The following is a 26,153-nucleotide window of genomic DNA, read 5'->3' on the forward strand; positions in this document are numbered from 1 at the left end:
GTTTATATCCTCTTATAAACAGAAATTCTAAGCTCTGTCTAAAAAACAAATTGTTAATTTATAAACAAATTTTCAGACCAGCCATGCTTTATGCGGTACCAATTTGGTCAAGCTGTTGTTCCACCAGGAAGAAAACGCTTCAAAGGATTCAGAATAAAATTCTGAAAATGATTCTGAAGCGTCCTCCCTGGTTTAGTACAAATGAGTTACACAGACTCACAAACATAGAACCATTAGATGTAATGTCACATAATATTATAAGCAAATTCCGACAAAAATCGATGCAATCTTCAATTGAATCGATTCGCTCTCTGTATTAGTTAGTAAGTTAGTATATAAGTTTTCTTTTCCCCAGTAATAACCAAATCATATATATATATATATATATATATATATATATATATATATATATATATATATATATATATATATATATATATATATATATATATATATATATATATATATATATATATATATATATATATATATATATATATATATATATATATATATATATATATATATATATATATATATAACAGGGCTGAAAAGTCACCACTTGTGGCTGAACACCCAATTTAAATCTTAATAATTTAATTTTAACTCATATTCCAATAAATAGTTATTTAAAAAAAAAAAAAAATTGGGCGAAAAACTCGTTAATTTAACGGGTATAATCATTCAAATTATGCATTGAAAAATTCATGAATAAGTAGAAGAAATCCATAACCACACACAACCAATTTCGGCAGGGTCCACGAAAAGCAAAAGAAACTAAAATAAGAAGCCAGCTATCGCATCTTGGCTTAGATTTACTCAAGCGTGTATTGATTTTTCTGGGTAAAGATCCCATGCAGCAAATTCATTGAATTCATAAACTAAAAATTGGAACGCTTTTTCGTTCAGTGTAAATTGACAGTAACGACTTTGTTTTCATAATTTTACCTACTTCTACATCGAATAAATGTTTTTGTATCGAATTTTTATCTGAAATCATGTGAAATCGTGTTCATTTTGTTACAACTTTGAACTTAGTGGCAAGGAAAAGCTTTTTCCACTATAATCGAACGGAATTCTAAGGATTTTAACTAATCTAATGTGAGTACTTCCAGCTTGTGCGATAGAATGCATTTAAAAATGGCCGACATCAATAAGACAACTTTAATTACCAGTTTTTCTTACAATGTTTATTGAAATCCCGAATTAGTACAGGAATACATTATTTTTCGCTTGTTGCACACTAAACTTGTTGAAAGTTGGGAACAAGCCGTACATGATAACTAATTTGATAACAAAACAACCATCAAACACTCATCCATTTGTCGCGCTTAGGTATAGAATTGTCAACCCTCCAGCTGCTTTGCAGCCGCATAAAAGAACATCTGCCAGAGTATAACCACCCCGAGCAAAAACGATTGCTCACTTTTCACCGTACAGTCTTGCTACCGTCTCCATTCGGAATGTCCCGTTTATATTTTTGTTCGCACTTTTACGATGAACTTTTCATCGCAAAATTCATTCGTTCGATTTGAATATTTTTACACAATCTTCTTCGCATTTGTACTGTCAACACCACGGCGTTCGTGCTTCTGTTCTGTTCTACCACAGTCTCTGTAGGTTTTCGATCATTCCAAGGGTTAAACGATTGAATCATCCGGTCCTCGATAATCACGGATAATGCCCGAGCTAGAAAGGGGGCTTCAAGCGGTGGAATACGGCGATGAGACGGGCTTCAGGATTAACCGTCTGCGATCGAGCGTGGACTGGTTGCGGTAGCGGCTGGCCGAGTAGCTCTGGAACGGTAGAAAGAGAAATAGGTTTCAAATTGTGCTTGATCGAAAGTTGAACGGACACATTTGTTGGAATGAACCCGAAAAAACACAAACCATCACCTGTTTCTTAGAACACTTAAAACCGGTCGCATTTTATTTTTCGTGGGTGGAATTATTCGTTTAATGGTAGTATCAGATTAGGGTAGAGATAGAGAAGCGATTGTAAATTAAAAAGCAAGATCAGACTCACAGGAGTTGGTTACGAAAATTGGGTTTTTGCTTTTCGTTTCGATGAACTGAAAAGACTGCACAGAAAGTCTCCCAAGAATATTCGAACTGGATTAGTAGGTTATAGTTTACATTTAATACAAGCATAAACATGGAATGAAACCACAGAAAGACACGAAATATTAGAAATGAAAATACACGATTTTTGTGATTCACAGCAAAGCAAGCAAAAGCAAAGAGAAGAAGAAGATGATACAGTTGTGGGATTCCCTTCCATAGCGTGTGATCGTTAATCGCCTATCGCACTATACCAGAATTTTCGCTCCCTTGCGTAAATGTGGTTAGTCATCGGAGTATGAAGGGTGCCAGGTTGTTATTAAGCGATTGTCACGTCACATAAATCTAATATACTCACGGAGTAGGAACCCACTGGGTGGAAATCGCGAAATGAAGCAAATACAGACGCACATACAGACGCAAACAAATCAGTTATCAGGAATACACACAGTGTGTACTACTAAGCCTAGGAAATCCAGTCTAACATACATGGCCGGTTTCGTAACTACCGAAGATCCTCGCTCGGAGGGTGTTTGTTGATTCGATTTGGCACATCCATTTATGAGTGTTTATCTCTCACTTCTACTATACGACTATAGGTAAAATGTTTTTCTTCTTCTTCTTCTTCTTCCCTTTTATTTCTACCAATCACGAATAAATATTGTTCACAGGATTAAATGAACCATTAGTTATGACTTGTATCTGTGATCGTATGTATGATAATACTAAAATAGTGCGATTGATTTGTTCTTTTTGGCGTGCATCAATGGTGTTAATGTATGCTGTAAAAGTCGGTCTAGAAGAATAAGGGAAAGAGAACAAACGAAACTTGTTAGTGTACGGTTTGTCCCCCTTGTATGTTCCCACGTCTGAGGATCTCCAGGAAAAAAAAGAATCAAGAAATGAATACTTCTCCCGAAGCAAGCAGTAGTGTTTTTAGTTTACCTGTAGACATTTGCAGTAGTTGTGGTCAAAGTAGGATCCACTGGTGCACTCTTTCGGGTCATTGCATTCGCACAGACAGGTGTCCGGATTCCACTGTTTGATATCCTGCTGCTGAAGACACTTGGACCGATCATCGTTATTCACGCAATCGCACCGACAGTTACGGGCATTGTACCGCTGCAGGCCGTTGCAGTGTTCTTCCTTGACGCGACACTGACAGGCACAGCCGACGTGTTCCTCGATCAGGGCCAAGTCGCGGCTCTTGAAACGTGTTTTAACTCCACTGACGTACTCGAGCACGTTCACCTGCGGGATAGAAGTTGGCATGAATCTTTGCTAATAAATCAGCAATTCTAGGTGAAATGTAACGTTTTTTTGTAAGGATTTTTTTCCCTAAATAGTGTTAAAGCTCTGACACGAATAATTTTTTAATCGGGTTCCCTCATAGAACAATCCCATCCCACACATACTTACGGTGAAAGTTCTCGTGCGGGTCGAAGTAGGCTGACACGAGAGTCGCTTGGAAACGCAGCAACCACTGCAGCGTTGTACGCGAGTGCATGACGGGCTGTAGATCAGTCGTGGGTCACTGTTATTTTCCGGTCGAAGACTCACAATCGTCGGTTGGGTGTTACATCCGGCCGGTTTCGGTACTTCGCCGGCCGATCGTTCGCCGAATCCTGAAATGAATAACAAAGAACAAGGTATAATTTACTGATTTGAAACCTGATGTTCGTTCTCATTGCAGATGGCTTCCGTCACCGTGCTGCAGCAGTATTTGGAGCTTTGCTCGGGCAGAATCGACCGCTTAGGGAATCAGCTGGCATCGAACGCCGTTCTAGATTGGAACGGAGTAACTATTCGGTTCAGCGGCCGAATAGTGAAATTCCTTCGTCAGAAAATGTACAGCGGACTGGTGCAACATTTCCCGGAGGCTTGCACGGTGGACGCATTCGAGGAGCGGCAAACACACATCTCTACGTAAGTACTTTCGGCCACGTTTCAGATTCATAAACGAAATATCTTATTGAATATCAACAGCAAAATAGTACCACCGGAAAATTTGGTTTTGTCAGCAAGCCCCACCCGTGAAAAACTGGACACGCAGGAGCTTGACAGCTTCCCGAGTACAAGCACACGTGAACTATCCTCGAATCAGGAAGATCTAAGCTTTGCAACACCGCCGCGTACTCTGCCGGCACTGCCACATCCTCCACCGTTGACGGCCGGTCGCCAGTTCCTGCCACTGTCGAGTGACGATGAAGAAGACGAAGAACCATCTGCTACCGGAGGTACCAACAGATCCTTGTCACCAACCGTACCACGACACAATGCATACTCCGAGCTGCAGTATCTGGAAGCGATCGGAACAGTGCGAATGACCAATGAACAGAAACATCGTGGTACTCGTACCACACATCACATTCCACGGGAAGGAACTTCTCTCGATAGCTCCGGCCAGTCTTCAACACCTACCCGTACCACTGATCGAGCCGAGAAACGTACTCGATTGAGAATCTCCTATCGACGGCATCTGCGTACAAATGAAGTTCAGTTTGCTCTCATCATCTACGAGTTGGAATCGTCCCGTTCGGCTACCGTCCGAAGAAATCTCTTCTGTAACGAACAAGATTCTACGGTTGCATCCGCAGAGCAAACATCTTCGCCGACACGTCAACCGAGTCAAGCTTGCACGGAACCCATCCCGTTGCCGGAATCTCCTACTGAGGATGTGACGGAACCGATCTCACCTTCAGTACCAGTACAGCAGCCACCGGGGACTCCCTTTAAACGCCGCCGTGTTCCACCGATGGTTGTCGGTATGCGGACGTCACCTCGAAGAATCCGCATCGATGACTACGGTGCCGGTAGTAGTACGAATCCTGCAAATGTTCAAAAAACTTGGCCGCGCAAAAGTCAAAGCGCTGACGACGGTGGACCAAATACAAAAAACAGAAAGCTTTCCAGCGTTTCGTCGACCATTAGAAAGCCACTGCGGTTCTGAGCGAACCGGTGGCCGTATGTTTTCGAGCTATTGTTTTGTTTTATTTTTAATTCAATTGTTCAGTTTGTAACTCATTACTAATATATTTTGTAAATATATACACATATAAATACTCAACATAAAGCGGTAGAGATGTTTTCAGTGTTTCAATGGAATGGCAAAGAGAAAGTTCTTACCGTCCTTGGAGAAAATGCGAGGATCGATGGAATCGGCTTCGACCAGGTTGAATACGTCGTCACTGGAGGTGATGTTGCCCAGCTGCAATGCGAGCTCCAGAGGAATCTGTGAAGATTTACGAAATAATTGATGTTATTGAATAATATATTGGATTGACGCCAAGGACTTGAAAAGATAAACATTGTTTAAAGGGTCAACATACATTATTTAAAAGCTTTTTGATATAGGACGTTTCACCATTTACTTGTGCTGGATTTTGGTAGAATCGAAACGATAAAAAAAAAACTTTTGACAGGTATTAATTGTAACTTTGGTAATGTGTTTTGGCTGCAGATTCACGAATCTATGGCATATTCACCCCGATTCTGCAATCCGACGGATTTGTGATCCACACTTTCGTTCGAGTTCGAATTTTGCATTCTTTATTCCGTTCGACTTGTATCATTCGATTGACTCTCGTTCGGGAACACTTGAAATTTCGAACACTAACCATCAAAGCTGTCAACACTACTTACAATTTATATTATTCATTTCTTAGTAAACGAAACCGTCACACTTGTATAAACAAATTAGAACGATTCTGAATCGAACATACCTTATGATCAAAAAACAACAGGAATTTTCATTTTAAAATTCCCGCGCTTGTCCAATCGGTAAACTTTTATTCTATCATCGTTGGCAACACTTTTATACACATTCTGTCAAATTTTGACGCATATCGTACGATTAGTTATTGTTTGGCGTCTATACAAAGAAGTTGAAAAATTTTCGTGTGGCGATTTTTAAAATGGATGAAAATTTAGAACAACGTGCGTGCATAAAATTTTGTGTTGCAAATAGATTTAAGTATTCCGAAACGTTGAAAATGTTAGAAAAGGCCTTTGGTGAATCGTGTCTAGGAAAAACACAGGCATACGAGTGGTATAAACGCTTCAAATGTGGTCGTACAAGCTTGGATTATGATGAGATCCCTGGCCGCCCAACAACATCTGTTACTGAAGAAAACATTGAGTCGGTGAAGCAAATCGTGTTGCAAAATCGTTCTGTACCGATTAGAGAGATTGCTGTGTTGTTGGGCATCTCTTATGGATCAGCCGAACACATTTTAACTGATGTTTGGGTTTGAAACGCGTCGCTTCTCGGCTGGTGCCAAAAAGGCTGAATTTCATTAGAAAACAGCGTCGTGTTGATGTGACCAAAGAGATGATTTCCAACGCAGATAGTGACCCCACATTCATCGAATGCATCATAACTGGTGATGAGGTGTGGATCTATGAATATGACGTCGAAACCGCACAACAATCGACCGAATGGCGCTTCGAAGGCGAGCCGTTGTTTCAAATTTTCATCCATTATAAAAATTGCCACACGAAAATTTTTCAATTTCTTTGTATAGACCTTAAACAAAAACTAATCGTACGATATGCGTCAAAATTTGACAGAATGTGTATAAAAGTGTTGCCAACGTTGAGAGAATAAAAGTTTACCGATTGGACAAGCGCGGGAATTTTAAAATGAAAATTCCGGTTCTTTTTTGATCATAAGGTATTGTGGTCCCGGCGAGGATTTGTAATCAAGTTTCACGTAGGTTTCGTCGTCCATGATTATGCAGTTCAAATTTCCAGCAAGAATCGTATTGTACAGCTTTCGAACCCTCGGCCTGATCGATGCTTCTTGTTTCGGACTACGTTTCGGTTGTTTCTGCTTCTTATAGGTTCGAAGATTCAAACGTTCTTTAGCACGAAGAACATTTGACTTTGCCCACTTTTTTGGTCACATCCCGAACTAAATCCTTCTTCTTTTTCTGAGGGTTAGCAGGACCTTTTTTTCGACCCGTTTTCGGTTTGTCCTCGAAGGTGTTATCCTCACCGAACTTCCTGATTGCATTTCGCACGACTTTTTCACTCACTCCTTCCATTTTTGCTATCTTTCTCAGTGACAGTCCGCGTTCTGTCCACCATTTGTACACAATTTTTCGACGTTGTTCTGGTCCACGCATTTCGAAACAAACTAATGAAAGCGAATAAACAACTGCACAAGTGGTTAGAGAAGAGTGTAAACAACAGGACGCAGCCATAAAAATTGACAGATTCTGAACCAATGCGAAATGGCAGCGCTTTTTGGTTGCGTCCATACTTTCTGGGACAGTCTTTAATTTGTATTTTCGAGACAGGTTTAACAAGAAGGTCATTGAAATTTTTTGTCATATAAATTCGCAACGTAAACCTAGAAATCCTAGAGGCTCACAAACGATTTGTTGTGGATTTTTCAAACTTAAATTAATTTAAACATTTCATTTTGTCCCCTACTCAACCCTGTAACTTTATGCTCCCATGTGTTCCGCCGTATATCGTTAGAATTCTGCAAGTGAAGCATCGAAAGTTTGCAAAAGTTACACAATCGATCAACTAGTGCGTACGATTATCAATATTCTAAAGTGCGGAAAAAGTACAGTTATTTTTATTCGTATTCACGCTACCCATAGCTATGTCTCTGGGATTACCCACCCACCTATATCTTTTTCACACAAGGCCACGCTTTTCGATGTCGCTCCCCAAACTTGATTATTACTTAACTGAATTTAATAGTCACTATTGATGGTTCTTTCCTTTTCAAGACATTCGAAGTAAATTATCAAAAAAAAAATCTTGACTTTTCCTGCTGCCTGTTGTATTTTCGGAGGGCTTTCTCCGGTTACACAACACTCAGCTGACTGGTGGATCCATATACCGTCTACTGTCACATACCGATGCCAGGAATCCTGTTTATTGCGACTAAACGAAACCAAACAGCTCTCTAAATCGCTGATGCAATTTTGTTTTTGTTTTTTTTTGTGAGCCATTTGGAAAAGACTTTTTTCAAACAAGGATTTTCACGTAAAATCGTAAAACCACTTCCAGTTGGTGTGCTATTCTGGACAGCTTTGAAGCTGATCAATATATTCTAGAAACTGTGTAGAAGCTTGTTCGGTTGCATCGCGCGAACTTTCAACTGTGGAAAATTACATAGAAAATGGTTGGCTTAGAATACTATTCATGAACTTCGTAAGCTGCTTAAGCCAACTCAGTCCCTTCTATCCGAACTTTTGGTTAGTTGTTATTCTCTCATGAATCGGTGCCAAGTTTTGTCTCCGACTTTTCAGTACATAGCAGTTTGATTTGAACCAGTGGTAGTAGATCTTAATTAAAGTAAAATATTCTGCACATGTGAAAAACCGGGATTAGTCCCTAACCGGACAAACCTGATTCTTAAATTCTAGCCCCTACTAGCGTGAATCACGTCTGGTAACTGGTGAAAAAATATGCGCACAACGGAACAATCAGTTGAAGGATGATTGAACAAATGGAACCCTTTTACGAACCCGAGACCGGACCCAGCTGAATAAAAAACAATCAAATCTGTACAATCTGCTCAAAACACTCGAATTATCGTCTGCTCGCTAATTGGAAAATGACTTTCAACATAACAGTCGATGCGTTGTCATAGTTTTTCCATGTCATTTGTCGTGGGTGACGCGACGTGACGTGGGTCTGCGATCCCGCTAGTCTATGGTGACAAGTCGGAGGAAAGGATTGATCGGATGATTAATACCTCTTTTTGTAGCTATAATCGAAATGCAGTTCAATCCGGAGCTATGAGCAGCAATCCCACGTGCATTCTCCAAGCATCATTGTCAACATCGCTATCGGGTTCAAGCCCCTTTCGCGTCGTTACTGTTGGCAAACGGAAAATGTTCCAGAAGAAGTACACTGGCGACACTTTTTCATTGGTATGCAAAGAATTTCTCCTTTCGCGATGCCTTCGCGGCACCCAGTTCATGGATGACTCATTGAATAAGGCTGTGAGTTATGAAATTGTTGTTGCGTAGTTCAAGCAAAGCTGTAGGACATTCGTTCGAATTCCAGCCAAGGTGAGCCTGTAGATAGGCGATCGACCGTCACCCGCCGGCGATGGTTGCTTTGTAATGCCGTTCCTTCGTACGGACTCGGACACATTGAATCACTGTCGCCGGCACTGGATAATTGATTAAATTCAACTCGCAAAGGAGTGAAAATTATCACTTCGTTAGCGTAATACACTGACATCTGCGCTCGAACCACAGCATGAGACAAGAATACCAACGAAGCAAACAAGGCAAGAAGCGTTTGATCAAGTTGACACGTGTCTTTTGACATGACTGCTTCCACCGGCTACTGGGATTGGGCTGGCGGGTAATGAAATTAGCAAAGCCGTTGGCTGTCGTCGCATATTAAAACTGACAGTGTGAATCTCGCTTGCTTTGTGTTTGCGCATCAATGGATAGCAAAATCAAGTGCGGGTCGGCGACGTAGAACTGTAAACACTTCCGCAGTCTGGCGGACTGAAAGGAAATCTCATTGATGTGGTTGCGCTTATAGCATGAATTAACGTTATCATTCTCTATTCCTTCCACTTGTGTCACGGCCTGATCGTCGACACTTGAAAGATAGTTGAGCTTAATTTACAACGCACCAGACTCCTATTAGCTCCGGACGACATTTTTTATCCACACAAGTTATTTTCTCGACTGCCGATCATTTTACGTTACGACATTTTCTCTTTCATGTAAATTTCGAAAGGGATTGTGGTTTATTTCGAAGTGATTTTTTTTCTCTAATGCTCGGTTCAAACGCATCAGTTATAGTTTCACTTAGTTACACTGAGTTAGAAAACCATGCTCTGCTGGTTCTACCAAGTGTACAGTAGAATGGCATTGACTCTTCACCACCAGTGTCTATTCGATGAAATTTTTCCCATCGAACGTGATTTTAAGGGCTGAGGTCAGTGTGTTTTAGGGCGTTTTAAAGGGCTATTTTCACGCTTCAAATCTGATTTTCTCAGAAACGGTGACGAATATTAAAAAAAAACCAACCGACAATTTCTTGGATAATTAGTTTAGATTATTCTGTGAAAATTTCAGAATGATTGTTTCACTTTAGCGGTCGGGAAAGTCTTTTTTCTGAAGGAAGAATTGCATAGCTGAAAACGACAACTTTTAACTTGTTCATTGAATACCTCGCCTTCAAAAGCATGGATCAAAAATCTATCCTGACAATGTTTAGATAATTTAATTTAGATGCAATTAGTGCATAAAAACATATATGTTGTCGCGATGAAAATGAAGTGTAAGTTATTTTTGTGGAGGTAAGTCGATTTCTATGTCAGCGCCATTTTAGTTCCCTGGTAACGTAACGAAACATGAGAGAGAAATAAAATCGGCTCAAAAAGGCTGCCAAACAAGCGGCAGCTTTCTTGGATTTTATGTGATGTTATCAAACTTGTAACCGAAAATATCAAAACTTTCTTGGCCACCCAGGCACATCGAGAGTCATTTTGCACATTTTCGAGAGAGCATGGAGAGAAATGTAATACGCACAGCGAGCCACGTGGTTTTACGCGACCTACTGTCCCCAACCCTTAAGGGGCGGGTTGGGTCTAACACATTTGAAAAATCTTTTTTTGTCGTGAACACGACTTACTTTACTATGGGGCGCCATTTTAAAATTTACCTTCTGAGAGAGTTATAAGTTTTATATCGTGAATATCTCTTGTTGTATGAGACGTATCAACATAATTTTTGCTACATGCCATCGAAAATATGTTCATTATTTTTTGCTAACATTTTCAGTTGTATGACATAATTACAAATAATTCAAAATTAAAGTTTTCTGAAATATTTGGTATCAACGAGTATCAAAGAAGAAACACAACTATAGGGAATATTATACAAAATCAGCCTTTCTAATGTCTTCAAATGTTATCTAATAAACTATAAAGATATACTTTTGCAAATCGGAGATAAAAATCGTCAATTTTGTGCAAATCTAGAATAATTTGATTATCTTTGTACATTTTTAGCAGTTCGAAATTCGAGTGCGAATAAAGCCAGTGTTTATTAAAGACTGTCCCAGAAAGTATGCACGCAACCAAAAACCGCTGCCATTTCGCAATGGTTCAGAATTTGTCAATTTTTATGGCTGCGTCCTGTTGTTTAAACTCTTCTCTAACCACTTGTGCAGTTGTTTATTCGTTTTCATTAGTTTGTTTCGAAATGCGTGGACTTTCAGCAGAACAACGTCGAAAAATTGTGTACAAATGGTGCACAGAACGCGGACTGTCACTGAGAAAGATAGCAAAAATGGAAGAAGTAAGTGAAAAAGCCGTGCGAAATGCAATCAGGAAGTTCGGTGAGGATAACACCTTTGAGGACAAACCGAAAACGGTTCGAAAAAAAGGTCCTGCTAACCGTCAGTTGGATAAACGTATACTGAAGGCGTTCGAGCAAAAGAAGGAGGTTTCAGTTCGGGATGTGGACAAAAAAGTGGGCACTTCGAAGTCCAATGTTCTTCGTGCTAAAGAACGTTTGAATCTTCGAACCTATAAGAAGCAGAAACAACCAAAACGTAGTCCCGAACCAGAATCATTGTCTCGCACTCAGTTCCAGAATACAGATTCAGTGATCAGTTCTACTATATGTTCTAGAATTCTGTTTCAGAATTCAGATTCATAGTTCAATTTTGATTCCAGGTCCAGAGTTCAGATTCTTTAGCATCAAAGAAACTGAACCATTCATTTTATTCGTATTCACACCATCCGCTTATGTCTCTAACATTACCCACCCATCTTTTTTTTTTCTTTGTATTTTCATATGGTAAAACATTTCAATAATGTTTTGTCAAATTTTCTAGTCACTCGAAGCAAAACTCTGTGAGAAACGAAGTTATGGTATAACTGATTAGGCGTATGTAACGATTCGTTATACTTTAAGTACCTAGAGTGACGTATGTAACAATTCGCTACGTTTTACAACCAAGAAAATAAGTATGGCACATAAAATTTGTTACAATTGTAACATGTTTCGTCAATAAATACGCATGATGCCGTGACTAGTTATTGGTGTTGTTCGTATTCAAGTGTCCATTGAATGGGTTTGATGTGAAATGTTGGAACACTGAAGATTTGGAACAAAATAAGCAGAACATGTTAAAATAATTGAATGGTAATGAATAATAACGTTATGAAATGCCCATCTCTTTTGAGTGCCAATAAATATCGTCATTAGTAATTTCTAGTTTACGAAATCCATAAAACAAAACAATGCGTTGTACATCACCTTATAAATGGCCATTACTGGCAATCAATTACTCCTGAAAGATAAACGGATTGATAAAAACGTGTCTAATAATGTAAACAATACGCGTATCTTGTAGCTCAGGACAATTACTCATAGCCGTTTACTCATCATTAAAACAAACAATAGTACACATTTTTTTCTTCAATTCCCCACTTTTCTGCTACTCTACCACCCTACTATGAAACTCTCGCCCGAAACGTGCCGTTTCGTAAACATAGCAAAAAGCGATAGACCGATGGAAGGTCTTATCTTAGAAGGGAACACTTGTCGTCATCACATTCCTATCGTAAAGGTGTAACAATTGCAATAAGTGATGTTCATTAACGCGACCAATTTCAAGCTATTATCACAAAGCGTAGTAGTTGCCTCCTGAAGGTCATCGGTTGGCGCTAGACTTAGGACAGGTATTCGACTGCCATTTCAGTGAAGTGATTCATTCATGAATTCAGCTTCGCAACAGCCTAATGAAAACCATTGTAAAGTATCGATATCAGGCGGTATGTTAGTGATAATAAAGTAAATAAATGTGATGGTATTGTGACCAGGGACACCAAAAATGGGTGCGTAAATGCTTTTAAAATGCATATTTGACATTGCCGGCGTTGGTAGTGGAAAAAAAAGAACAGCCTTTTCTCAGTGTCTTCGTACAGTGTAGTGAACCCCTAGTGGGTTCTAATTCGACCTAAATTCAAAACAACCTCAAAAAAACTTACGTCATCGCAACAGCAACCATCGAAATCGTCGGCTTCGCGCTTCACATCCTTGCTGAACAAGTTGTAGCGTTCCTTTTCGTCCGGGTAGATCATCCGATTGTTGTTGTTGCTGTCGTCTTGGTAGCGTCGCCCGTAGTAGGCGGTGCCTTCGAGGGCCACGGATTGTACTCCGCTGGAAAAGCTGCCGAACGCGACTAGTGATATCGCTACCGTAAAAAGATTCGCATGCACTTGAAACCGTTGCATCTTTGGGTTGTTTGGTTTTCCCTTTCGATCGGTGCAACACTACGGGTATTGCCTTTTCACTCACTAAACGTTTATTTTTCTTCTCGTCCAATTAGACAAAAACCGAACACGATAATTGCACTTGTGCCGCTGACTGACTTGAGTTGATTTGTTCTGATTTTTGCTTTCTTTTTACTTCCAATCAGCCTGCATCATTATCCACTTGACTCAGCCGAAACTAAAAATAACAAGAGAATGAGATGAAAACTGGTTTGATTTTGTTCGATTTTGCCACAGATCGCGATTCTCGTGCGAAATGTTTGCACTACCAAAGTCACACACAAAAAAAAAACAACGACACACAACGGTGCGGACGGGGGTGGCCCGACGGTGACGACCGGCAGACAACAAGCGCGAAATGAGTAGATAAGCCCTCTCAAGTGGCACACGCACTTGACGTGCCTTCGGGTGTGTTTGCATCTGTGTCGTATTGTGGGTAAACAGCAGCAGCATCCGTCAGCGGTGATTCGATCTTCTTTTCGCCTAATTAGCGGGCGCTTGAAGCTTGTTCGGTTCGTCCTGGTTTGGGGAAGGAAACGTTGTCTGTAAAAAAGTATGCCAAACTGTTCCTGGTTTTGAGTGCAAAATAAATGGAATCCAAACAGTCATTGCACGCGTAGCTGCTGGCAATCAAGCAATCTAGTATTCATTGCATGCGCCCGGTTGCTCACGAAACGTCATTATGGAAACGCACGGTTGTGGGTGATGGTCGCACTGAACCGGAAGTATCAGGCAGTTTGATAGGTTGCCGATGTACGTAACCATGGAAGCTTCGCCGCGATGTTGTTACAGCCGCATTTCACTGAGGTACACTGGATAGACCACACAGTAAGATTTTATTCCTTTGTTCGGTAATTTTTTTGACGAAAACTTTCGATAATCAATAAAAATAACCGAGATTTCGGAACAAAAATTTTATTTTACAAAAATTAAGCAAATTTTTACCGGACGACGAAAGTTATCTTCCAATAACCCAACTTCTTTAAATACTGATAGTTGTGAGCACTAACTGTCAAACAGTTGTTAAAATTTTCAGTAAGTGTCTTTTGAATACCCAACCGAAAAAAAATCATGAAGGGTTCGTCAAATGGATTGCGGTACAGGTGCACAAAACATTAGCACTAGTTTTTTGTTTACTTATAGGCAGACAATAATTTCGTATCACTTGTCCACTTGCTGCCAACACACATCGTTCGAGGATGATTTCTGGTGGACTCGATTCCGATCAACCGGGACATTTTTTTTATTCTTTCGTGGATATACAGTGCAATAAAACCATAGCCATGGTTGGTTCGATTTCTGTGAATAATAAACAAATCCGAACAACCTAATCCAGATTAGAAAATTGTTCGTTGTTTTTTGAAGTCCGAAAATCCATTAAAAACCAGCATTTTAAACCAAAAGAAAACTAGCACACAAAAATTATTTAACCATTCGTTACATCCATTTGGTTTACAGTTTACGGCAGTTGTATGACAACTCAGCAAGATAAAAATTCGGTAGAAAATTACCGAATTCTACGAAATTTGTCCATATAACTTTTACTATTAAACAATATCCGGTCGAGGGAGGTCTAAACCTAGTACCACAAACAAATATTCAGACTAGACAGTAACAAAGTTTTTCTACTGTGCCTCACTGTCCTCCGTTTTACTGGCAACATTGATGTTCAATTGGCAGACCTGCTGAGTTCCTGCCACCATGTTGGCATATTTCTTAAATGCAACCGAAAACTTTTCAGCCACAGCTCGGATCAATCAAAGCCAGCGCGCCGATCTTTTGTGGAAATGGCGTATGCTTACCAGGATCCTCATTTAGATTAAAATTGACATATGATTTTTTCTGATATATTGCCTTCATTGGTTGGCTGAAAGCAAAAATCGTATAGATGCAACTTAGTTTTTTTGAATGCAAAAACCGGTTGAAAAACATTGAGAGCAAAAACAGAACACAGATTTTGAAATGCAAAAAATCATTCAAAAACATCGTTTTGTAAAAAAAAGGACAAAAAAGCTTTGAATGCAAAAACCGGTCAAAAACTACAAGGATCAGCCCCATGGGGTTGTTCGAGCCATTGATGTGGAACAAGGGAACCAAAATTTCTAATTATCTTTCTAATCAAACAGTTCAATCAATCATCACACTTTTGAATCCTCTATTGGACGAGAGTCTGCCTACACGCTTAGAAAAATGTACATCTTGATAGATGCACACAAAAGGAGCGTCGCGATTCACTTACATTCACAATTCAAAATATGTAAAGATAAGTAATATCTTTAACTTCACAGTTCATTTATCTGAAGCTTACATCGATACAGACGCAAAATTTATTTTTACATGTTAGTAGATGTAATATTGTGTCATCACTGAAGAAATTAGGGCATGTTTGAATTTACGTCAAGCGTAAATTTAATTTTTTCTAAGAGTGTAGATTTATCTTGATTAGGAACCAACACCGAACATTGTTTGTTTTATAGCCGACGAAATTACACCAATATCCCAAATGTATGCAATTATATCTTTGTACACACTTTCTATATGGACTTTGATATTGAAGCTTCTCTTCGTCAAGCTTGTGTTCATTGTTTTGTATGCAAGCAGTGATTTTTATAGCGTTTAGTTTCTCTACCATTCTGCGATTTCGGTTGAAGCGATAAACTATTTCTCAAAATTTACCCTGGGAAGTTGTCAATTTCTCAGGCGAAACGACATAACATGGAATTTCATCCGAGCTTGCATGACACAAGATCAGAGCATACCAATTAAAGCTTCAAATCGTTTTATGGCACTTTTTGTCTTGCTGTCTAGCAACAACCTACCTCCAGCATGCTACGCGTAGGACTGAAACGTTAGCTATAATTTCGATTCTATTTATAGATTCAGGTGCTTCCAACAGCTTCGCTTTTGCAACGATTGACCTATCAGATCGATGCTTTCCCTTTGATATATCGCTTGCTCCCTCAAAATCGTCGTCTATGGCAGGGAAATCCGATATGTCGGAGATTTTTAGCAGACAAATATGGACACTGCTCGCTACTAATCAAAATTTCAATCTTCTATAATTGAAAATACGTGTCTTGATGCATTTAAATCGAATCGTAGAAATATTTCCAATCAAATAATGAAATAATAATAATAATTGATACAAAATATACTGAGCTGTGAGTGTTTAAAATCTGACCACATTTCTACGTGTATTTTTCCTTGAGTTTCTGATTTGCACCCCTATATAGAAAATAAAGATGTGTTCCACATCAAAACTTAACCGGTTCTTCCAGAACAAATGTTTTTAATAGGTTTTTACCGACTTTAAAGACAAAAACCGGATAAATGTTTTATGTGTATTGGAAGAACCGGTGCAATCTCGTTCCGGTTCTTGCAGAAAAACGAAGTTTATAAACGGTTTTTGCATTGCAAAATCCAAGTCTGGTCTTTGCTCGCGATGTTTTTATCCGGTTTTTTGCATTCAAAAATACTTAAACGGGGTTTCCAAACTCAAGTTCTTCTTCAGTCACGTTGAAAAAATGAATTTGTATTGATAATACGGGCATCCAAACTGAGACTGTTGTACAATTAGTTTTTCGCAATAAGGCAATATTGAAGCTATAAGGCTATGAACTCAAAATGGAAGATCCATCTGAAAACAGATAGACGTAAAACATTATTTTAGCAATGATCGTGTTATTTTTAAGTTGATTGTTGTTTTTTTTTCTCTGTAAAAGTTCGGACGTCTAGATCTACAAAGCACTGTTTGTTTATGGCTTTTGAGAGGATGACGTTTGTTTTCTGCACTCACAACACACTCTCATGCCAAGTCTGATGAAAAAGTGCTACACGTCTGGTGGTGAGATCGGTCATTTAAGGAAGTACCAGGTGCGTATCACTTTATTCAGGTGTTGTTCGGGACCCTCATGTCTTATTATTTATGCTTATGCTAAGCAAATGAAGAAAAAGGTTTAATCCCACATTCTAACAGGAAGATAATTTGCCGTACACGGAAAGGCCGAAATCAGCATTTTGGCGAAAAAATTAGTTGATTTTCTGACTTTAGTTAGTTATTTTTTGGGACAACTAAAAAAAGCTTACTTTTGCTAATTTAGATTTTTTAATTCTCATTCTTTTAAAAATAATAAAATATTTGTTGAAATGGCTAATTTTTTAGATGAATTCACCAATTAAACGTGTTGTCATTTCTTAGCTAAGACACACTTAATTTCCATTCAACCAATTTTTCAGTTGATTTAGAGAAATAAAACGTTGTGTTCAACCAACATAAATGGTTGAGTTGGCTTCTGCAATCTGCAGCTATATGGCGCACTGTAACCGAAAAAACGTTAACACCGTAATGCGTCGTCCGGAAGGTTGGAAGTTACAAAAAACAATCATTTGACATATACAATTATAGTGCAACATTCGAAACTCATTTCACTGTTTCGCGTAAAAACATTATTAAGCACAATCGCTTCAAATGCGCACAAATTCTGAATAAATACACTTTCCACTAAGAGTTTACGTCATTTTTACGTATCGGTTTAGAAATTTATATATGGATATATCGTAACACATGCGAAAAAACATCAGAACAATTTGCAAGCAGTTTCAAACAGACTATCCTTTGATGCTTTTTAATGAATTGTTTCGCTTTGACACTTCTCATGAGTTTTTGGCTAATGAACTTGTTAATAAAACCAATTTCATTTTTGTTTTCTTTGTGCTGTCCTTCAACAATGATAATGATAGATAAATAGAAACAAATTGTCTGACTTTAATAACAAAATTAGTTGTCAATGAGAATTTCGTGTTGGAATGAAATATTGCTGGTTTGTGTCCAGGATATTCGCCAACTAAATACATTCTCTTAAAATAAGAGTTTTTTCAGCAAAGTAAATTCAGCAAAGGAAACATCAATCGACCTCTCCCTAAAAGGAGAGTTCAATGCTGGAAGATAAAATTAAATAAACCACATATTCGGTTCTTCATGGAAACAACATTGACTGAAAAAATGTTAGCAGTCCATCAAACTGTCAATTGAATGACCGCAATGACAAACCAACGAGTGCCAAATCGCATTGAGAATATATCGAGCCGAATTCGAACCACCGTGGAAAAATATGTCTTCCCATAATGCGATCGACCATGTTTCAACCGAATCATTTGATACACTCACAGTGCAGGTGAAAAAACAACAGATAAACAAGATAAACATTTGCACAACATCCGAACCTATCTCGTTTGGGCCCGTGCTCATTTACGTGTTACTACTACTGATACTACTACCACCTCTCTACGGTTCAACGCGTAGTTCTATGAGTTTGCTTTTTTTTATTGTCTACGTCCGGTTCAGAGGATAACAGTACAGTTTTGCTTGCGTGATTATCGTGAATATTTTAGACACATCTAAATGCTGTTATGTCCGATGATTGAGTTCCGTAAAAAGAAACGGGGGCTTTGTGGAGCAGCAATTAAGAAGTGAAACAGGTTTCATTATCAATGCCGAACACGACTCAACTTTATTCAGCTGCATTAAAGTCGAACTGTAGAGAATTGTTTTTTTTTTCAACAAGAAAAAAAAACTTAAACATTCGTTGTAATGAATTTACATCTTTCAAAATTATTAGCATTTCTCTGACTCGCAATCCCCGTGCTATACCCAAGTATTTAACCAAAAGTTTGTATGGAAGGGAATTCCGGCTTTTGGGTAACTATCCACACTTAAAAGTACATGCGGAACTTGTTCTGTACTGCCAAAGTTTTCACATATATTTTCAAGCCACCAGAATGTTCACTCAGATGAAAAACCGAACTTTATGTCGAACTAAGTAGGGGATTCAATCAGATACAGTGGAAATTTTGCTATTTGATGTAATGTGTCATGAAAATTCTGTTGAAAATAGTCAGTTCTTCTTACGATTCCGTAAACGCGAGTGTGACTCGTGTTTCAGCATTGTGCTTTGAATTCAGCAGATCCAAGGAGCTACAGCTGTGAGTAAGAGTAAGGCAGATATGTCAAATTTGGCAACCAAAACTATCTAGCCGCTGGGTGCCACGCATGGTGACTACAGGCCCAAAAACAGGAACGCGAGTGCACTTCGGAAGCTAAGGATCCGAAAAGCAAATATCACCGTGAAATAAGTGGACAAAGATGTAATCGGGGCAAACCGAAAATCACGTCTACTATCACCAAGTACTCGAAAGATTGCGGAAACGAATCAACAGGGTGCGCTTAAATATCGTTTGTAACTAGATCAACCTTCATCACGACAACGTTCTTATTGGTTCTTTTAAATGGATCACCGTGTTGCAACAGCCTGTGATTTTTTTCCGTACAACAAAATCGGTGGTAAAAGAAACCCAACCCAAGAACAAGAGTACTCGCGGATATCCCAATCGAAGCGTTCCAGAAATGTTACGGAATATGGAAAATACGCTGGACTCGAAATATAGCTGCCCAAAGGGACAATATTTTGAAGGGTAGGGTAGAGTTATAGAATACGTTTCGAATATACGGTTTTATGCAATCAATCTCATTACTTATTCGTCAAACCTCGAAGCTGATCCAAAGAAATAAAAAACAGACAGTACTGGGGTTTCCCGAGACTTCGGTTGGCAATCCCTCGAAAATAGCTGTCTATTATTGAAATTTCAGCAACATGTTTTTTTGATAATTTTATTCTGCTTTTCAGCATTACTCAAAAAGGATTATCATCAATTTTGTGCCTCAGCGCAAGAGTGAATTTCTATGCGGTCATACTCAACAACCCGTAACTCCGTAATCGGAAATCAGATTTAGATCGAATTCAACAGCTACCGCAGGATTAAAGGACCATTTATTCGGATCTATGATCTTGTTTGACCAGCATTCCAAGAAACCGGTCAATCGATCAAATTTTGTGTAAGGTTTGAATATTCATCTTGTTAGCGACTGGAAATTCGGAATGAAATTTCTTAGTTATTCTTCTAATCTACGAATGTAGACCTAAACTTATAAAAAAGTAACGAATTCTTGATTCGTCTATTTGACACAATAATTTGTTTTCCAATGACCGCCTAAGTAAAATTTGACAGCAAAATTAGAAATCGATGTGAGCTCCATTTCACACATTTCGAAGGCTTCCTAAGTCAAACATCAGAAACCAATGTGGCCTGTAGATCGAAGTGATTTGGCATTTTTTACGTTAAATTTTGGCTTCCTGAATTACGTGGCATATTCGAAACGTATTTCAAAAGCTAGAAATCGTAACACGTTCAAATTTGTGCATATCTTTACGTGCACTACACGTGCTTTTTCTGTTGTGTTGGTTTGAATCAGTAGTCGTTTGCCGATCTATGCATACTGTAAACAATGTCCGCGATGAACGTTGCCTCCGCCAGTTGTGAGGTTCGCCTAGAGCCTAGGCCTTGTATGCAAACCGATAAAATGGTGTCACTAGTGGACCAAAAACCACGAAATTGAAATTTTCTTCTTCTCATAAGCGGTGAGCCTCTATGCAAACGGGTTAAGGAAGCTGGTACTTGAAAGTGAACGGTGATCAGTGTTGGGAAAATCATGGTTAGAAATAGTTTATTTCATTATCACTCGTGGAAGAATCAATTCAAGAGATTTTCTGTGACTGAAAAAATCACTTCCGAGATATTCATGCATGAAACAATCATCAAAATCTCTGGATTTCGAAGTTCACAAGTGATTTTTTGTGTCAGAAAAAGTTGATAAAGAAATTTCACTCACAGAAATATCGCTAAAGAGACGATCGAACGGAAGAAGAGTCTCCGATGATATTTCGATGCTGAATATCCACTACGCTTCAGTTCGACCCCGAAGTGATTCATGCAGGATTTAAATACTATATTTTCTCAATAAAAAAATTTCTACTGAATAAATTTGCAACTGAGAAATAATAACTGCAATATTTCCGAAGCACGTAGGATGGTCGATATGAGCAACAACATTTTTTTTCACATTCCAAATAGTAATAATAACGATGAAAGACTATTTTTATTCCAGCTGGTTGGTTACATTGCACTATTCAAATTAAACCCAATAAAACGTTATCTAGCTTGCATTTGATTTATAGAAGTGACAGGATTGCGGGATTTTGCATGTTCCAACACACAGCAGGCGCCGCGTTTGAATGGCGGGTATGGATTGGTGTAGCGAAAGCCTGCGCTCCTGTCATTTCTGCGTGTGATATTTTAGCTAAACTGGCTAAAATTTTTTAATCAGCTGCATACCATGCTTTGTGATTGTTTTGTATTAATGTTTTTACCTATCATTATAACCATTATCAATCACAGCCCTTGCTGCTTCTATGCATGTTATTACTCAACTACCACGGTGTTGACGAGCAAATTTCGAATACAACACCATTATTGATCTACTTATCAATCACCTTCTCTAGTAGAAATTAAAACTTGTTATAATTAGCATGTTTCATAATTGCTTCAGATCGGTTATTTTTGTTAGATATGTTAAACTATTGATTCAACACGTTTTTGTAAGGGATGTAATATTACTGCTAGTGAAACCAACTCAAAAACCTGAATGGATTAAGTTCCACATCCGGTTTTTCAACCGAATGAACGACAAGATCATTCATCATGATTCTGCAAAGGGTTGAGATATCAAGGCTATGAAAATTCATCCCCAAAAATTTTCTGTTTGAGAATCATATCAGAGTTATTCAATGAGCGATTTTTTCTCAAATATCACCGAGGAGAATGTTTGTTAGTGAACTTTTCACAATTGATTTTTTCCATGTGGAATGGATCAGGGTCATCTCGCCGAAAGCCGTTTCGCCGAAAGGGTCATTTCGCCGAATGTCATTTCGATGAAAGCCATTTCGCTGAACTCTGCAATTATCCTAATATTATAGTTGGAATTGATTTAAAAGAAACACGAATGATTGATAATACGTTAACGCCCGTTTTGTTGACATACAATTGTACTTCTTCAACAAATATTGATTCTTGTACTCTTGAATAAAGATTGATTCATGAACCTAAGAACAGAGTTTCCAAGGAAAATTGTTGACTATTAGCCGCCAACCATCAACGCAATTGCATAGGTGTATCTACCAAGCAAATTTATGTGGTATTTTCCGTTTACTAAGTGGAAAAATATCTAATGCGGCTTCGCCACATTGATTTGATTTGTATGCTGTCCGACCTCGCTATCGCTCGTTCGGACCTAACTTAAGCAAAGAAACCTAGCTTCGAGTAGACCGGGCAAACGAGGCGGTTACAGGTTTGTATGGAAGAGGCCGCCGCTTCCGACGGCGGGTCGGCGGCCACCTAAGCCGGCGTCGCATCGGCGGCTTTATGCCGCCGAGCCATCTTGCCTTGCTGCGCCACATCAGTTATACAGGATGCATAACACAAAAAAATAATAATATGATGTATTCGAAATTGCCCTTTCGGCGAAATGTCATTTTCGGCGAAATGACCCTTTCGGCGAAATGACCTATTCGGCAAAACGACTTTCGGCGAAACGACTTTCGGTGAAATAACCCGCTCCGCTATAGAAAAAACTTTCTACCGAACCATCTCAGCAACCCGTAACTTAGGGACCGGGCTTCGAAACCGGAAGGAAATGGTATAATTATTCGAATGCTTTATGACACTTAGTCTCGGTTGAAAATTCGAATGAGTCTTGGGATTAGTTTTCATAATTAGTTTAGAGCACCCAGGATCCAAGTTCTTTTTATATCAGCTACTAAGAGCTCTGGTAGATCAGCTAATTGATAATATTTCATCTATTTGATTCGTAAAACATCCAAAGTGACTGTTTTACAAATTCATATACAAATTAAGGTAAAATTTCCCTAATTTGGGGAAAAGACGTATTAATTTAAACTGCTAGGCACTGATAGATGACAAGGAAAACGAAGTTTCTACGAATCGCACAAGTTCAGTTTGCACAGGCGCTCTAGTTTGACCTGTTAGGAACTGATAAATTAGGAACGAAATCTAAAACTATGCCTAGAGCAATGCATTACAAACCAGTTGGATGTTAGATCTAACAAGAATAAGCTTCTCGCGTAATGAACCATTGGCATCTAGAACCAACTACAAATTTGCACTGAAATATGCTCCAACCTAGGCATGCTATTTGCAGTACTTATTTCCCACCCGCAGACGGTAGCGGAACGGAGCGTGTTTCTAGCATACTGCGCTACCGGTCGAAAGGTGAGTCATCACACCTGTTTTCGGCCTACGGTAGCGACGGTACAGTAAACGTGCTCGGGATGGAATTTCACGACTTTAATCATCGATGTGTCAAGCTGGCTCCGGGGCGGGTACGAACAGCGACAGCCGGGGGAAAACGTATAATTTGTATTCCCCCTCAACCACTCGCAAATTATGCAGTCGATGTGGCGTTTCGGAGTCCGACTATCCCATTGTTATGTTCTGCGGTTCATTTGTTGCAATGACATGACTTTTCAATTTTCGAATAGCCCAACCGCAGTAAGGCAGGTTTTAGAGAAATCTAGACGTATGCAACCAAACGTGGCAGTTTCAATCAATGCCGAGATTCAGCACTCATTTCCGTTCGCTGTGTGCGCGTATTGTCCCCGTCTAATGAACGACCGGACGCAGCAAAAAAATAACCCACATGATCACGTAGACGCATAATAAAAAAAACAGAACCTTCCCGGTGCCGAGCAATAATAACAAATAAAGCCTCCGACAGCGGTGTAGGTATTTTTTTATCGCCGTTTTATCTCGCCTCCCATATTTTCAACGTGTGACAACTTCATACTCTATCCCAGTTATGACGACGGATGCCTACCGCATCCAGAGAATGAAGTTGAAAAACACCTTATGAGTGCGATAAGACCCCTGACTGCGTTAGATAAGTGGCCCTTTTTTGTGTACTTTGTTGACGCCCGACAGGTAGCTGTTTGTTTGTTTGTTATCGCTTCTTTTGCCCGTCGAAGGTCAGTCACATTACCCGCGGCCGGCGACACGATGTGGGCGGTGTGGACCGAAATTGCTTTCCTCGCTTCCGCTTGCATTGATGTTACCGCAATCACACGCAGACTTGCCCGTTGGTCACCCTATCTCAACATGATTCGCGCTACTTCCTCTATATGTGACAGACAGTGTTTTGATGCTAGGCAGTTCTCACCCGAAGTAGGCGTTGATTACCGTTGTTGCTAATAAACATTTTTTTTTACCGTCGCTGCCGGATCTCACCGAAGGGGATTTATGCGAATGGAACGATAGTCGGATCCACTTGATTCAAAGTTGCCCCTAATTGGGTTATTATCCAATTTAGAATGCACGAATGTGGCTTATCTGCATCTACCCGTTCGTACGGATCATATTGTCATATTTCTTCACTAAACGTAGGCAAACATTTCGCTCGCGTTGTGGCGCTACATTTCTTCTTTCCAGTCATTCATTGCCCGAAACACTACACACTTTAGATCACACAAAGCACTTGTCAATGACTTCTTCCGCTGGTTCTTCTGCCAGAACATTTGATTTGCTTGAGCCATTTTTTTTGTTCAAACCCGTGATCAACAACCTCACCACGCACTACCCCGCGCAAATCAGTGTTTTATAGTTCCACCTTTTCAGTGGCAGAGTCACAACTACAGTCCCGAACAACTGGCGATTTACTTACACTTCTTATCCAATCCGTTTCGCACTAGCTGACCACTAGAAACTTCCGTCCGAACAGGTTGCTTGCTTGACTCGTACTGAACCGACTGGAATCACCACCGTGTGCACCATACCGTTGCTGCTGCTGCTTCGTGATACACAGGCTGATGTGGCTGAATTGAGTTGCGTATGATTTGATCGAACATTTCTCAGGTCGCACTCTCTATCTCTCACTCTATAGCAGCTCTCGTGAGTTTGATTGCATGCTCCAAACGTATCTCCATTCCATACAGGTACGAAAACTTACCTGTACGCGGGCGCGAAAACGGTTCGCTTTGGCGCTGCGTTTCGGTCGCTGTTGTTCGGTGAGAGCCAAACTAGCAGTCAGAATAGTTGACAGTTTAGTCGACGACACGACCAGGCACTCCGATGAAAAATTGGCAATGAATTTGTCTGTTAACGATTCACCGCCAGTTACCGCAAATATAGCGACCCCTTGATAATGATAAAAATAATCTTCTTGAGCAACACTGTTTAGGTTGCTAGTTTTTTCAACAGAACTCTGCATCACTGAACGGTTCTTTAAAATGAACTGTTTTGCCCATCTCTACGCACGACGGTTATTCAAGGTAGAACGTGTACAATCACTATCCTCCACAATACGGCCACTATGACCGGTGCACGCTTGATAGTAGCTTCAAAAGAGATTGACGCATCGATCGGCGTGATTCACGAAATCACGTTCCGTATCATCGTACATAGGAGGTCCGAAAGAATCAGAAATCCGCATTTCTACTGGTTCACAGAAACAATTTGTTTTTGTTTTGAGATTATTTATATAGTCCGTTCCATTAAAAAACATACGTAGCCATGGTTATGGTAACTGTTATCTAAAATCAACAGCTTTCTACTTTTGTTGCCAGTTTCAATAGATTTTCAAGCAACTTCGTTTTGACATTACCAGTTACTGAGGGGTAGTTAAATTTTCGATACAGTTTAGATAGACGAGTGGCAGGTCGTGTCGTCGGTTTAGTGTTTTAGTTTTGACCCTCAATCGAAATAACCATTTGTTGTCATCTGCCAATAGTAGGCTTTGATTAGAGAAAGTACACGCTATTTGAACATAACTCATGGTTTGAGTTGCGTTTACTCAAATTCATAAACTGGAACAATATGTCAAAATTTGAGTAAAATTTACCAAGGCCATGAGT

General features: G+C 39.4%; 2 protein-coding genes across 5 annotated transcripts; one reads left to right on the forward strand and one right to left on the reverse strand.

Annotated features, from left to right (window-relative positions):
• Window positions 1-918: 918 nt before the first annotated feature.
• LOC131426580 (uncharacterized) lies at window positions 919-5,133 on the forward strand. The gene is made up of 3 exons (XM_058589434.1): window positions 919-1,101; window positions 3,754-3,986; window positions 4,047-5,133. The coding sequence occupies exons 2-3, from the start codon at window positions 3,754-3,756 to the stop codon at window positions 5,008-5,010; spliced, it is 1,197 nt and encodes a 398-aa protein (XP_058445417.1). The 5' UTR covers window positions 919-1,101; the 3' UTR covers window positions 5,011-5,133.
• Window positions 1,176-25,118, reverse strand: LOC131426582 (uncharacterized). Of its 4 annotated transcripts, none has more exons than XR_009229109.1 (7): window positions 24,965-25,118; window positions 13,054-13,516; window positions 5,187-5,292; window positions 3,480-3,685; window positions 3,006-3,311; window positions 2,550-2,856; window positions 1,176-1,796 (listed from the first exon to the last, which is right to left on the reverse strand). XR_009229109.1 is itself a non-coding variant. In XM_058589435.1 (6 exons), exons 2-6 carry the CDS (start codon window positions 13,297-13,299, stop codon window positions 1,704-1,706), a joined length of 957 nt encoding a protein of 318 aa, XP_058445418.1. In that variant the 5' UTR covers window positions 13,300-13,516; window positions 24,965-25,118; the 3' UTR covers window positions 1,176-1,703. The 4 variants fall into 4 exon arrangements, 2 of the variants coding, with proteins under 2 accessions (XP_058445418.1, XP_058445419.1); XR_009229108.1 differs by having other exon boundaries at window positions 2,419-2,856; XM_058589435.1 differs by lacking the exon at window positions 2,550-2,856.
• Between the last annotated feature and the right edge of the window lie 1,035 nt (window positions 25,119-26,153).

Source organism: Malaya genurostris, chromosome 1 (assembly GCF_030247185.1).
Source record: "Malaya genurostris strain Urasoe2022 chromosome 1, Malgen_1.1, whole genome shotgun sequence".
NCBI classification, from domain to species: Eukaryota; Metazoa; Arthropoda; class Insecta; order Diptera; family Culicidae; genus Malaya; species Malaya genurostris.

Bases quoted from the DNA above. Each gene is read 5' to 3' on its own strand.
- LOC131426582 (XM_058589435.1), bottom strand. From the start codon at position 13,299: ATGCAACGGTTTCAAGTGCATGCGAATCTTTTTACGGTAGCGATATCA. The intron at 3,312-3,479 runs GTAAGTATGTGT...TCTATCCCGCAG, and splicing joins CCCGCACGAGAACTTTCACC to GTGAACGTGCTCGAGTACGT. The intron at 1,797-3,005 runs GTAAACTAAAAA...CTACCGTTCCAG, and splicing joins ACTACTGCAAATGTCTACAG to AGCTACTCGGCCAGCCGCTA.
- LOC131426580 (XM_058589434.1), top strand. From the start codon at position 3,754: ATGGCTTCCGTCACCGTGCTGCAGCAGTATTTGGAGCTTTGCTCGGGC. The intron at 3,987-4,046 runs GTAAGTACTTTC...GAATATCAACAG, and splicing joins CGGCAAACACACATCTCTAC to CAAAATAGTACCACCGGAAA.